Source organism: Kryptolebias marmoratus, linkage group LG22 (assembly GCF_001649575.2).
Source record: "Kryptolebias marmoratus isolate JLee-2015 linkage group LG22, ASM164957v2, whole genome shotgun sequence".
Classification (NCBI taxonomy): Eukaryota; Metazoa; Chordata; class Actinopteri; order Cyprinodontiformes; family Rivulidae; genus Kryptolebias; species Kryptolebias marmoratus.
The window spans coordinates 8522401-8535227 of NC_051451.1; the positions used below are offsets into that span (position 1 = coordinate 8522401).

Genomic DNA, 12827 nt, shown 5'->3' on the forward strand with positions numbered 1-12827 from the left:
GCAGCCGTCCGGTGGGAACACGCAGCCCAGTGGCAGGGCCGGAAAGTGTGGGGGCCAATGGCCCCCTGGCCCCAGTGGTTCCGGCGCCTATGGTTCATCGAGGTTTACAGACATGTCTTTCTGCTCAGCTCACTGAAGGTCCCATCACAGATTTCAGTCAGGCTGAGGTCTGGACTTTGACTGGACCTTTGCAGCATCTTGATTTTTTTTCTTTCTGAGCCGTTCTGTTGTAGATTAGCTGCTGTGTTTGGGATCATTGTTCTGTTGACCCAGTTCGATCCAAGCTTCAGACAGATGGTCTCACATTTGACTCCAGAGTCCTTCGGTCTACAGAGGAGTTCATGGTAGTCTCAACTTGCTTGACAGCTGGTATGTGATGTTTGTGCTGATATGCTGCGTTTGGTTTTCTCCAAACATGCTGTGCATTATGGGTAAACATCTACTTCGGTCTCATATGTCCAAAGGGCATTGCTCCAAAAGTCTTATGGCTCGTTCAGATGAAACTTCATAAACAAATAGTTTGAAAACAACCTTTAACCCTTCCCAGATTGAAGGGCAGCAACAGCTGCTTTTCTAAGGTCATTGCTGATGTCTTTCCACCTTGACATTGTGTTAACACACACCTGTCTGCTCCAGAGCAGCAAACTGACAAAACTCCTGCTTTTATAGAGGTGCTCACTCTGATGATGATCAGTTCATCAATATATTTGATCGGCAGCACCTGGCTGATACTGAAGCTCCTAAATGCCCTGGAAGCAGTTTTCATTTTGTTTATGTTTATGAAATTATGACATTGAGGAATCTGTTGTGTGTTTTTGTACACCTGAAGTTAGTTTTGAATAATTTTAGAACTTGGTAAAGACCAGATCATTTTTATTCTGTCCTGAAACCCTGGAACTCCAGGAGCGTGAGATTTCTTTTCCCCATGACTGTATACGTCTAAAACCTCGGAAATCCCTGAACGTAACTAAAACATAAACAGCTGCTCTTACATTTTTCTAAACTCAGAATCTCCACAGACAAAACATCTAAAGACAACACAAACCCAGATTCCCTTTCTGCAGCTCTGACTGTAATCCACTGACCAGAAGTTTCACCTGCTGAGGAGCGAATTAAACACAACTCAGAAACATGACAATCCTCTCAAATGAATCAGCAGGAAATCTGTCACCGCTTTGCTTCATATCACACCAACAAAAGGTCAGAGGTAGTGCTGGGCAATAAACCGATACATATCGTGGGGACGATAGACAAGTGTATATCGTGATATATTTTCTTCTATCGTTTCTATTGTTTCTATCATAATTGTATCAATGATTCATGTAAATATTTCATAACCTAGGCTACGACGAATGTATTAGTGTTGTCACTTTGCATACATTCAGTTTATATAAGTGATAAATAAAAAGAAAAAATAACTATTTCGAGAAGAACCTCCGTTTTGCGACATGACGCTGCTTTACGTGTGGGTTTGCGACACGCTTTGCGGCAGCAGCTTTCTGCACGGCGTGGTGTTTTCACCATATTCTGTGACCCACCGTATATTGTGTCGGCATTTAAGTCATAAGTGCTGAAAGATGGAGACGCATGAAGTATCAAACCCGGGGTCGCAAGAAGTAGAGACAGCTAGCAGGCAGCCCAAGAAGAAAGACTTTTACCAAAACGAGTGGGGGATGTCTGTGATTTGGTTCAAGAAGTCCGACACGGAGCAGAAAAAGGTAATATGCTAACTCTGCTAATGCTAACTCTGCTATGAGACTGTTTTCTCATCTGACGCCAACACAACAAACCTCTTCTATCACTTAAAGAAGAACCACGAAAAAGAATATTTAACAATCCAAAAAGTGCAAGGTCAAACAAGTTGTAAAAGAGCCGGGGAAAGTTGCGAAAAGTGAAGCTATAGCCGGCCAAAGATAAGAGTCTGTTGTCATTTGATACTGTTACGTCCTAACAGGTACATATATATTGCTGCACTAAAATGCAGCAGATCTCATTTGTGAAAGTTCAGTTAAATGTCAATTAGAAATAAAGCTTGAAAAAGGTAAGAAATTAGATTATTTTTTCATATTTTTCAGAGAATAACTGACAACGTACGTAATTGGGGTATATCGTGATATAAAATTATCCATATCGTGATATAGGATTTTTTCCATATCGCCCAGCACTAGTCAGAGGGAGACATTGAAAGTGGTTAGTTAAGAAATGTATATTCTTCAGTAAGCGTCTCTGTCAGATTAAAGTTAGTCTGACTTCAAAATAAAACTCAAGGAAAGAAAGAAACTGTGTCAAAGGAACTGACAGACGGTTTGGTTAAAAAATGACTCACCTGCTTTTAGTGATTCGATGAGGGCCGGTATCAGTTTGCTAACGAAGACAAAAAAAAAAAATGGTTTTTGATTTCAGCCGTCAGAGACCACAGACATGCAGAAAACAGGAGTTTAACTGAACATTAGGTTGATGCAGAATAACCAGACAGAGAGAAAGGAAGCAGCCAAAACTAACAGGAAACTATCAAAACATTTCAGAAAAAAAATATTCAAACACACTCACACAAAAGAGAAGAAACAATCAAAAGAGAAATAAATAACAATCAAAACAAAGATACAAACTGCCAAACAAAAACACAAGACGTCTCATTCAAAAAACAAAATCATAGAAAGAGTATGACACGGGCAACAATAAGGAAACAATACTACAAAAAAAAGAAACTAAATTAAAATAAGACAATAAAAACACAAAATAATTAAAGGCCTAGCAGTCCTTGAAGGAATGCTTATCGCCCGCCACCTTTCATGTCAGAGATTTGGACTAAGATCACTTTTTGTTGAGAAATGACAAAGTTATAGTCCTTTAGCTCCAACCTTGAAAACAACATTTATGCGTAATCTCATGTGATACTGTGATCTGTTAGCTCTTGGAGTATGTGTTGTGAATGACTGTCAGCTACTACCATACTACGTCTGACCAAAAAAACCAAAACAAAAACGGTAATTTCTCATTTTTTGGTAACAACTCTAAAAAGTTGAGACAGGGGCAACAAAAGGCTGTTAAAGGAAGTGGCACAAATAAAAAACTGAAAGATATTTTGCAACTAATTAGGTTAATTGTCATCGAGTCAGTCAGAAGACTGGGGATAAAAAAAGCATTTTAGAGGCTGAATCTGTCAGAAGGAAAGATGGGCCGAAGTTCAGCAGTCTGAGAAAATTCCATCTAATAATAGTGGAACAATTTCGGAATAATGTTCCTCAACAGAAATGGAAAGACTTTGCATATCTCATCACCTACAGTTCATATTATCATTAAAAGATTTAAAGAATCTGGAGAAATCTCTGAGCTCAGAGAACAAAAAGCTGAAAGTTGATACTGGATGCTGTGATCTTCAGGCCGTCAGCGGCCTTTATTAAAAACAGAAAACAGGTCTGATTCTGTTCTGTTCAACACTTCCACATATCACTGTCTGTAAACAGTTCACTGTAACATCTATAACAGCTGCTTAAAGCTCTATCAGGCAAAGAAAACATCATCCAGAAACTCTGGACCAAAGCTCGTTAAAATGGACTGAGGCAAAGTGGAAAACTGCTCTGAGGTCAGACAAATTGAAATTTGAAATTCTTCTTAGAAACCACAGACTGCACATCCTCTGTACCGTACAACTCAAAAGCCTGCCTCTCTGATGGTATGGGGGTGCATGAGTGCCTATGACATGAGCAGCTTACACATCTGGAAAGGAACCATCATTGAAGAAAAGTACAATGAACAAAAATATAAAGGCAACACTTTTGTTTTTGCTCCCATCTTTCATGAGCTTGATATGCAGATGGTGGTCACACCAGATACTGACTGGTTTTCTGACCCCTCCAATACAGTAACAGTAAACTGCAGATTTTAGAGTGGCTTTTTATTGTGGCCAGCCTAACGCACACCTGTGCAATAATCAAGCCGTCTAATCAGGATCTCGACATAACACACCTGTGAGGTGGATGGATTATCTCGTCTCACTAACACAGATTTACACAAAAATGTGACCAATATTTGAGAGAAAAAGACCAATTTGGGCCCATAGAAAAAGTCTTAGATCTTTGAGTTCAGCTCATGGAAAATGGGAGCAAAAACAAAAGTGACGTGTTCATGTTTTTGTTCAGTGTATATACAGGTTTTAGAAGAATATATGCTATATTATTTATAATATTTCAGCAAGACAACGCTAAACCACAGACTTCATCCATTACAACAGCTTAGCTTCATAGTAGAAGAGTCCAGGGGCTGAACTGACCTGCCTGCAGTTCAGACCTCACACCAACTGAAAACATTTAGAGCATCATGAAACTAAACCTCCAGGACAGTAGATTTGAACAACTAGAATCCTCCATCCAACAAGAATGGGACAACATTCCCTCTAAAACCTCCAGCAGCTGCTCTGCTCAGCTCTTAGATGTTTACAGACTGATGCTAAAGAAGAGAGGCTGTGTTACAGTGGGAAACATGGACCTGTGACAACTTTTTTGAGACATGTTGCTGCCATAAAATTAAAAATTACCTTATTAAAAAAAAACTGAACAATTTCTTATTTTAAACGTGATATTTTTTACTCTTCCATCGTAAACAAAATATGGGATTATGAAATTTGCAAAACAATGCAAAATGAATGGTTTCCATTTACATTTTACACAATATCCCAACATTTTTAAAATTAGGGTTGTATTCACGCCAATATTGTTGCTGTTTAACGGAATTATGGCACAACCCTCCACACAGATACAAAAAATGCCCCCCCTCAAAAAAACAAAACTAAATCACTATAAAAAATACATAACAGACTGGGTTGGCAATCCTGGTCCTCAAGGTTCACCATCCTGCATGTTTTACTTGTTTCTCTGCTCCAACACACCTGATTTGAATCAATGAATGATTAACAGGCTTCTACAGAACCTAAAGAGGTGATTTAACCACTGAATCAGGCGTGTTGGAGCAGAGAAACAAGGAAAACATGGAGGATAGTGGCCCTCAAGGACCAGGATTGCCCACCTCTGAATGATAACTGATGTAGAGCGAGATCCGTGTGTTGTTGTTGTACCTTGTAGTGGCTGCACTGTGGCGGGCTGCCGTTAACCTGGTAATACTCCACCAGCCTCTCAGCCAGAGCGATGCGACCCAGCAGGTTCTCGATGAAACGCTGGATCCGAACTTTGCCGCTGGTCTCCTGTCGGGCGGCTGCCTCCAAAAACTTCTGGATGGTTAAAACCTCCCTGAAATAAACAAACCGAATGGGAATAAAAACAGGTCTACCAGGTGAGGCGGCCTAGAGCAGATCCAGTTATCCTCACCTCTCTCGGCGCTCCAACTCGTTCTCCGAGGCGTTGAGCTGCTCCTTCAGTGCTGCGATCACCATGACGGCCACGTCCACCTGCCGACTCAGGGACCTCTCCCTGTCGGCGACCTCCTGACGCTCCTGGGCCAGGTGCTGCGAGTGAGCGCGCTCGCACAGCAGCTCCGTGTCGGTTCTGGCCAGCTCGGTGCTCAGCTGGGCCAGCCGGCGCTGCATGGTGCTGTCGGCCGCACGCAGGATGCGGGCCAGCCGTCGACGCACCGCCGCCGAGGCTGCCGCTGTCTCCACGCCGGAGAAGGAGCTCTGAGCTGAAGGGGACAGGAAGGAGACGAGTTACTGCAGATACAAGCTGGGATACTTCATACTTTTTGTTCTTAGAAGTGACGGAACCAAAAACCCAGACGCACCAACCAAGTCTAGGTCCTGGTCCTGGTCCTGGTCTGGGTTCAGGTCTAGAGAAGCTGGAGCAGGGAACAGGAGGTAATGATGGTCGGCATGTTGGTGGCATGTGTCCGACTTTCTGATGGATACTTTTGTGTCCTGTTCATCTCTACCTCCATGTCTTTCTTCACCATCTTCATCCTCCTCCTCTTCTCCTGTATCTTCATCCTCCTCCCCTCCTTCCTCCTCCTCCTCCTCCGCCTGCGTCCCCACCCCGACGCTCTGGGTGCGCCTCCTCACAGAGCCGTAGGACTGCAGGTACCCACTGTCTCTGCTGTCGCTGAGGGAGCGAACATGAGGTGGTCTGAAGGCGCTCTGCTGCCCCCTGCGGGTCGGGAGGCTCATGTCCTGCCAGGGGATCGCCGCCGTTAGCGGGTCAGGGAGTTTCCCGGTGATGCTGAAGCCTCCGGAGGTCACGTCTGGCGAGCGGTACGAGTGGCGGTACTCCAGGTGAGTGCGGAGCGACGCCAGGCTGTGGAAGCGCTCCTGCTCGCCGCAGCGGGGGCAGCGGAACGGGAGGTCACAGGAGGCGACAGAGTCTGCGATGGCGCCGCAGGCCTGACCGTTCCTCTCCAGGAGGAAGGAACTAGAACCTCTGGAACACAACTTCTGCTGCATCACTTCACACCTGAGTTACAGGAATACAGAGAGGAACAGAGATTAACAGGAAGATGAGAATTATTTAAGCCTTTAAATGCTTTTATCACTTCGTTTTGTTTCTTTTTTTTCAAACCTTGAAAATAACTTTTAGCGCTCAGAGCATGCTGAGAAGGACTCTCAGCTACTACCACGCCAAATTTCAGCTTATTATCTGTAACGTTGACTCTGTTATAGCCATTTTTTTTTCCTCTTCCAATGTTGATTCGCTGTGGCGGCCATCCTAACTCCAAAAAGTGGATCAGAAACACAGATACACCCAACAGTTATTTTCTGAGAGATTCATTCAAAGCTCTCTTCTGGTGTATGAGACATTTTGCGAAAAGACAGACAGAGTTGACAACAAAAGTCAAAGGCAAACTTTTAAACAAAGATTGTTGTTGAACAGTTAGAGAGCTGAAGTCGTACGTCCAATCATCACGATATTAGAAAAACTTGCGATGACGACATATGTTAGAATAAATCCACATTTTCTTCACTTCCTCTCTTGTGACCACTGGTGAGGACATCAAGGCCAGTAAGAGTCTGTTGGATTGACCATGAATGCATAATTTTTGTAACATATAAGACTGCAGTCCAAGCAGTCCTTGGCATATTGTTGAAAATGTTTCGTGCAGCCCTACATTCAATGAATGCTTTCAGAGAGCTTCAATAAAATCCGTCCAGCAGTTTATGAGATATTCTGAATTTAAAACAATCCAAAATAATCATAAAAAGTGCTATTCTATCAATTTTGTGAAGTTTATATTGAACAGTTTTATGTGGGGGTTAAACTCAGCCATCCACGGCTTATTTATGCTGAATGATACTCCGTCTGACCCAGAACCTCTCACTCCTAAGGCCGTTCAGAGGATGAGCCACTGGTTCTTCGTCAGCGGGATTTATGTGAAGAACAGAATGCTACTCTGGATTTTCTGACCACTGCTGTTGCTTCTGGTGCTAAAAAGAGTCAGACATCAACTCAGAGGACTTTGTCAACAACTTTTGTATTAATCTGTTTCAACAAGGGGTGGCACGGCGGCGCAGTGACCAAAAACATGAATGTTAGGGTTCACTGATAACTCTAGATTGTCCGTAGGTGTGAGCGAGAGTGTGAATGGTTGTTTGTCTCGCTTGTCTCGATGTGTCCCTGTGACGGACTGAAGACCTGTCCAGGATGTCCCCCCGCCTCTCGGACAGTGACTGCTGGAGATAGACACCATCTCCCGTGATCCAGAAAGGAGAAACAGGCAAAGAAAATGGATGGACGTCTCAACATTCTTGTGCTACTTTTAGTTTTTAACTACTGTTTTGCTACTTTTAGCTTTCAGCTAGTATTTTTTACTACTTTTAGCTAGCAATTTGCAACTTCTGAATTTTAACTTACCTTTTGCTGCTTTTAGCTAGCCTCTTGCTTTTTTTTTTGTGGCTTTAAGCTACTGCTCTGCTACTTTTAACTTTTAGCTAGCCTTTTGCAACTCTTCGCTTTTAGCTACCGTTCTGCTATTTTTAGCTAGCCTTTTGCTTCTTTTAGCTTTAGTAGGCTTTGCCTACCTTTGTCTTTTAGCTTACATTTTGCTGCTTTTGCTTAGTTGTTTGTTACTTTTAGCATCTAGCTACTGTTTTGCTATTCTGAGCTAGCCTTTTGCTTCTTTTAGCTAGTCTTTTGCTACTTTCAAATAGCCTTTTGCTACATTTAGTTGTTTTGTTTTGATAGCTTTTTGTTACATTTAGCTTTTAGCCAGCCTTTTGCTTCTTTTAGGTTTTAGCTCGTGCTGTGCCTTTAGTTTTAATAACTCAGTTTCAGCTTCTTCAGCAGATTTCAGCAAAGCCTTTCAGTACACAGCTCTGCAGTAAATGAAACTTTACTAGTTATTATAGAGCCAATTTAACACGTGAGATCTTGTCAGATGTAATGATTTGACCTAAAACTGATAAGTTACATGATGTACATTAAATGGTCAGATGAAAATATATCCCTGGATAAATAGTGAAGACTAAAACACCAACATTAGATCAGTGTCTGAGTGACAGCACTCGGACTATAGGGTCATTTCTTTATCAGAGGTTAAAAACACTGAAAAGGGTCAGAAACAAGGACCGAGGCTGAGTGAAAGAGCAGCCGAAGTCCAAAGAAAAACTCTGAAGGTCTGTCAGAAAACCTGTTGTTGTGGAAAATAAAATAAAATTTGCAGATTAAATGAGTAACAAGGCAGAATACTACAGATTTCGATGAAAAGACATTAAGAGAGAAATGTTTTAGGACTGACAGCAGAAACAAAACTGCTTCTTCCAATTTACGTTAACATATTACAAATGTATCATATAGTTTCACATTTTAAAAAGAATGTTTATAATAATAAGGCATTCTAATTACCCTACTCACTGAATAATTGCCACTTGAGCAGTGAATGTACATCTCCAGTGTTATATAAAATGATTAATATACAGCTGATTTTAAATGAAAAGGGGACAAACCCTAATCAACCCAACAGGACCGACTGACTGACAGCAGCTTGTATTCACCGAGCATTAATGAGCCGAAGGGGTTATTTTTCATGCCCATCTCCTTCAGGTTGAATTCGCAGAGAGTAACAGGTCATTCTGTCCTCAGTCTGATCCGCTCTGCCCGACAGAAGCTAACAGTTAGCTCACACAGGAGCCGCCTGGAGCCCCGCCGAGGAGGCGGCGGGCGAAGAGAGTCGTTCTTACCGAGCGGAGCTCCTCGGCTGGGTTTGAATAAACCTCCGGAGTGACCCTCACGCCGAGAAGGAGTCATGTCGCAGACGGAGACACACGGAGAGCCGCATGATGTCATTCGCGGCAAGCTAACGGCGCAGCGGCTAACCACATCCGGTCGGACCTTTCACAATACGACGGCGGCTGGAACTAACCACATCCGGTCGGCCCTTTCAGAATACGACGGCGGCTGGAACTAACCACATCCGGTCGGACCTTTCACAATACGACGGCTGGAGCTAACCACATCCGGTCAGACCTTTCAAAATACGACTGCTGGAACTAACCCACATCTGGTCAACCCTTTCAGAATACGATAGCAGGAACTAATCACATCCGGTCAACCCTTTCAGAATACGATGGCAGGAACTAACCACATCCGGTCAGCCCTTTCAGCATTAATGGTGCCTTCACAGATGTTTGAGTTACCCATGCCATGGGCACTAACACAACCCCATACCATCAGAGATGCTGGCTTTTATTTATTTATTTATTTATTTAAATACACTGACACTTTTAGTTGGCCTTTAATTAAAATGTTTTTAACTCATCGGCACTCTTAGTTAGCCTTCCCGTACCTTTAGTTTATTTTGGGTTTTCTCACGTCTGATCTGTTTAGCTGAGGTTTTTAAACCCTAGTTCAGTTTATGATAGCTTTCATTATATCTTAGTTTGGTTTTCCTCAGTTTATCTTTGGTATGACTTGTTTTAAATAAATTTTACTCTGTACTTTTGTGTCTTATTTAGATTATCTTAGCTCATGCTTTAGATAAGTTTGGTTTAGATTGTTGTGTGTGTTTTCATAATGACTCTGTATTTTTGTGTTTTTCATGTTGTAAATCACTGAATCGTCTTGTTGCTGAAAAGTGCTATATAAATAAATTTGACTTGACTTGGGTTTTGAAGTTTGCGCTGATAACAATCCCGACAGTCCTTTGCCCCTTTGGACCAGAGGACACGACTTCCATGGTTTCCAAAAACCAGACCACAGGACACTTTTCCACTTTGTGTCAGTCCGTCTCAGACGAGCTCGGGCCCAGAGAAGCCGGCGGCATTTCTGGGTGTTGTTCATATACGGCTTTAGCTTTTCTTGGCAGAGTTTTAACTTGCAGTTGTAGACGTAGCAATGAACTGTGTTCACTGACGGTGGTTTTCTGAAGTGTTCCTGAGCCCATGTGGTCATATCCGTTACAGGATGGTGTCGGCTGAGGGGTCGAAGGTCACGGGCAGCTGCAGGAGAAAGGCATAAGTAAGGAGCACTGTCGAGGTCTGGCACCAGTCCCAGGGACAAAAAAGGTCCTGACGTTCCTGTGGTACACGGCCAACCAAAACAGCTTCGGGGAGACGTCTGTCGAGTCAAGACCACAGAGGGAACCAACTTTCATCTTCCTGTCTCCCGTCGCTCCTGAGCGTGACGACGGGGCTCTAACTGAAGCAGAACCAGCAACACAGCGCTCCCACATCGGCTGTGGAGCGTTGCCTTCAGGTGGTCGAAGTGCGAGCGGAGGCGTCCTCTTCGCGATCTGCAGAGCACCGGGATCGAAGCTGTGGTGACGATCCTCGTGGCAGCCTGCTCTCTGCACAGTTTGTGCTTTGGGGCATCAGAAATCTGCCAGGAACGGCTGCCGGAGACCCTGATTCAAATCCCATCTGATGTATTCATGAATTTAATCTTCTCTCGACCGTCGCAAGAAAGGTTTTGGCAGTAAAAATGAAGTTTGATTTGTGGCAAAACAAATTAATGAAATGATTCTTGTGGTGCTGTATAAATAAAGTAATAGCAGTTTTGTGTGTTAGAGTGTTGAGTCATTGTTGGTGAAAATACTTGTGTATCATTTGGCGTTTCCACGATTTACAGTTTCAGTTTTATTGTTTCGTCTCTTACTCACAGCCTGTGGTGAAGAAGAAAAAAAGTCTCAACAGCAAATATTCAAATAACATCTTAATTAAGTATAAAGAATCACACAGTACCAACGAGATGAATACTTTGTAACTGCGCTCTTCTGAACCACAGAAAAACAACAAGTTAACATTAATGGATTTTATCAACTCTTGTTTCGGCAACTATTATTATTGTTGCCACGACTACAATCTTACCTTCTGTAGTGTGCAACTCGCTGGCCGAGCTTTAAAAGTTCAGCCGAGGCCTTAACAAAACACAAACGTGAGGCCCGGAATATTTTCTTAATGCAAACTCTGTTGGTTGTTTTTCAAGCTGCTCTGAATTAACTCAACTAAACATGAAACACTGACCACGAACACGTGGCGATTCTTGCATTCCTAAAATTGTCGCTACCGCTGACACGGTTAACAGTGACGACGCTTTATGTGGTACTTGGTGCGTTGTAACAAGTCCTCCTATAAACATTAAAAAGTACTACGCGTGCGTCGGAATAAATGTGGAATCAATAATACAAACCTACTGTTGTTGTGAGCAGCAGCCATCTTGAAGTTGGAAATTCCGACCATCCGATATGCATTTGTCTTTGCGGGATAGAGCTTTAACCAGCATTTGTGTTTGGCAGTGAACTGTGTTTACAGACAGTGATGTGTGATCAGACCTGGTTTTAATGCAGAGCTGCCGGAGGGCCCGAAGACTGACTTTTGGTTTCGTCTGGAATTGTCCACAGAGATACCTCGAGATTCTTGAAATCTTTTGATATTATGAGCTGTAGATGATGGGATTTTTAAAGTCGCCCACCCCCTCCCTCCTCTACTAGAGGTCTTAGCTGTTCCTAGGACTGCGCTCTTCTGGACAGAGATCTCTGAGGTTGTTCCTGGGATCTGTTGGAGCCACTCTTCCAGTTTGGGAAGTGCTCTGATGACCACTGGTACCACTGAGGCCTTGACTTTAAAAAAACGTTTCTATTTCCTCTTTCAGCCCTTGGTATTTCTCCAGCTTCTCGTGCTCCTTCTTCCCGATGTTACAGTCGCTTGTTGACCACCACAATGTCAGGTCGGTAAGCATTCATCACTGCAACTAATTAACTTGTGCATTTAAATCAAATCAAGATGGCTGCCGAGGCTAATCAGCCTTTGCCAACATAACAATGACTATAACTCGGGTCAGTTTTAAAAAAAACGTGGTGTGATAGTAGCCAAGACACATCCTCAACACATCCTCTGATCGGGCAAGATCACATATGTTGTTCTGTTCAAGGTTTGATGAAAATGGTTCTCATTTCTCATTACAAGATGCTCTTAATTAAACACTCTGGTATGAAAGGCAGTGGGTAATGTTGCTAGGCCTTAAAAAAGATTGTTTTTGTTTTCATTCATTCAGATGGAGAACATCCCAAGACCCACTTCTGGCCCTTGGGCCGCATGTTGCCCAAATGTGGTCAAAAGGTTGTTGTAAATAAACTAAAAGTGAACATCATGATGACCATGTTTCTCTCTCTGCTTAAAGCCAATTTAATATTTTATAAAATGCATCAGGAAGCAAATTCTGAAAACCCAAATGTTTCTCCACTCTTTGTTTTTTTCCATCCGTATCCGGACCCGACAAATACTGGAAAACTGAGACAAATGTGAAAACCGAAGCTCAAGCTTTAAACATTTTAATCGTATCATCTCTGTTAAGTGTACAGTGTAGAAAAATATGCATCAAAAATATACCAAAACTAAACTGGATATCTGGCAAAGCAGAAAGAACTCTGACATGATGGGGGGGGGGGGGGGGGGG

At 42.8% G+C, this 12827-nt stretch overlaps 1 protein-coding gene across 3 annotated transcripts in view; it reads right to left on the bottom strand.

The window, feature by feature from the left end:
- Positions 1-9287, bottom strand: part of znf365 (zinc finger protein 365) — an 18548-nt gene extending 9261 nt beyond the window's left edge. For 2 of the 3 annotated variants that reach the window (XR_003040179.2, XM_017435502.3), the window contains exons 1-5: positions 9116-9287; positions 5734-6395; positions 5325-5634; positions 5075-5246; positions 2327-2364 (exon numbers count right to left, since the gene is read on the bottom strand). Coding sequence is in view for 2 of the 3 variants with exons in the window: in XM_017435502.3 (XP_017290991.1) it covers positions 2327-2364; positions 5075-5246; positions 5325-5634; positions 5734-6385 (1172 nt within the window). In the remaining variant the exon portion in view is untranslated. The remainder of the gene's footprint in view (positions 1-2326; positions 2365-5074; positions 5247-5324; positions 5635-5733; positions 6396-9115) is intronic. The other variant, XM_017435503.3, reaches the window with a different exon arrangement.
- Positions 9288-12827: the final 3540 nt, after the last annotated feature.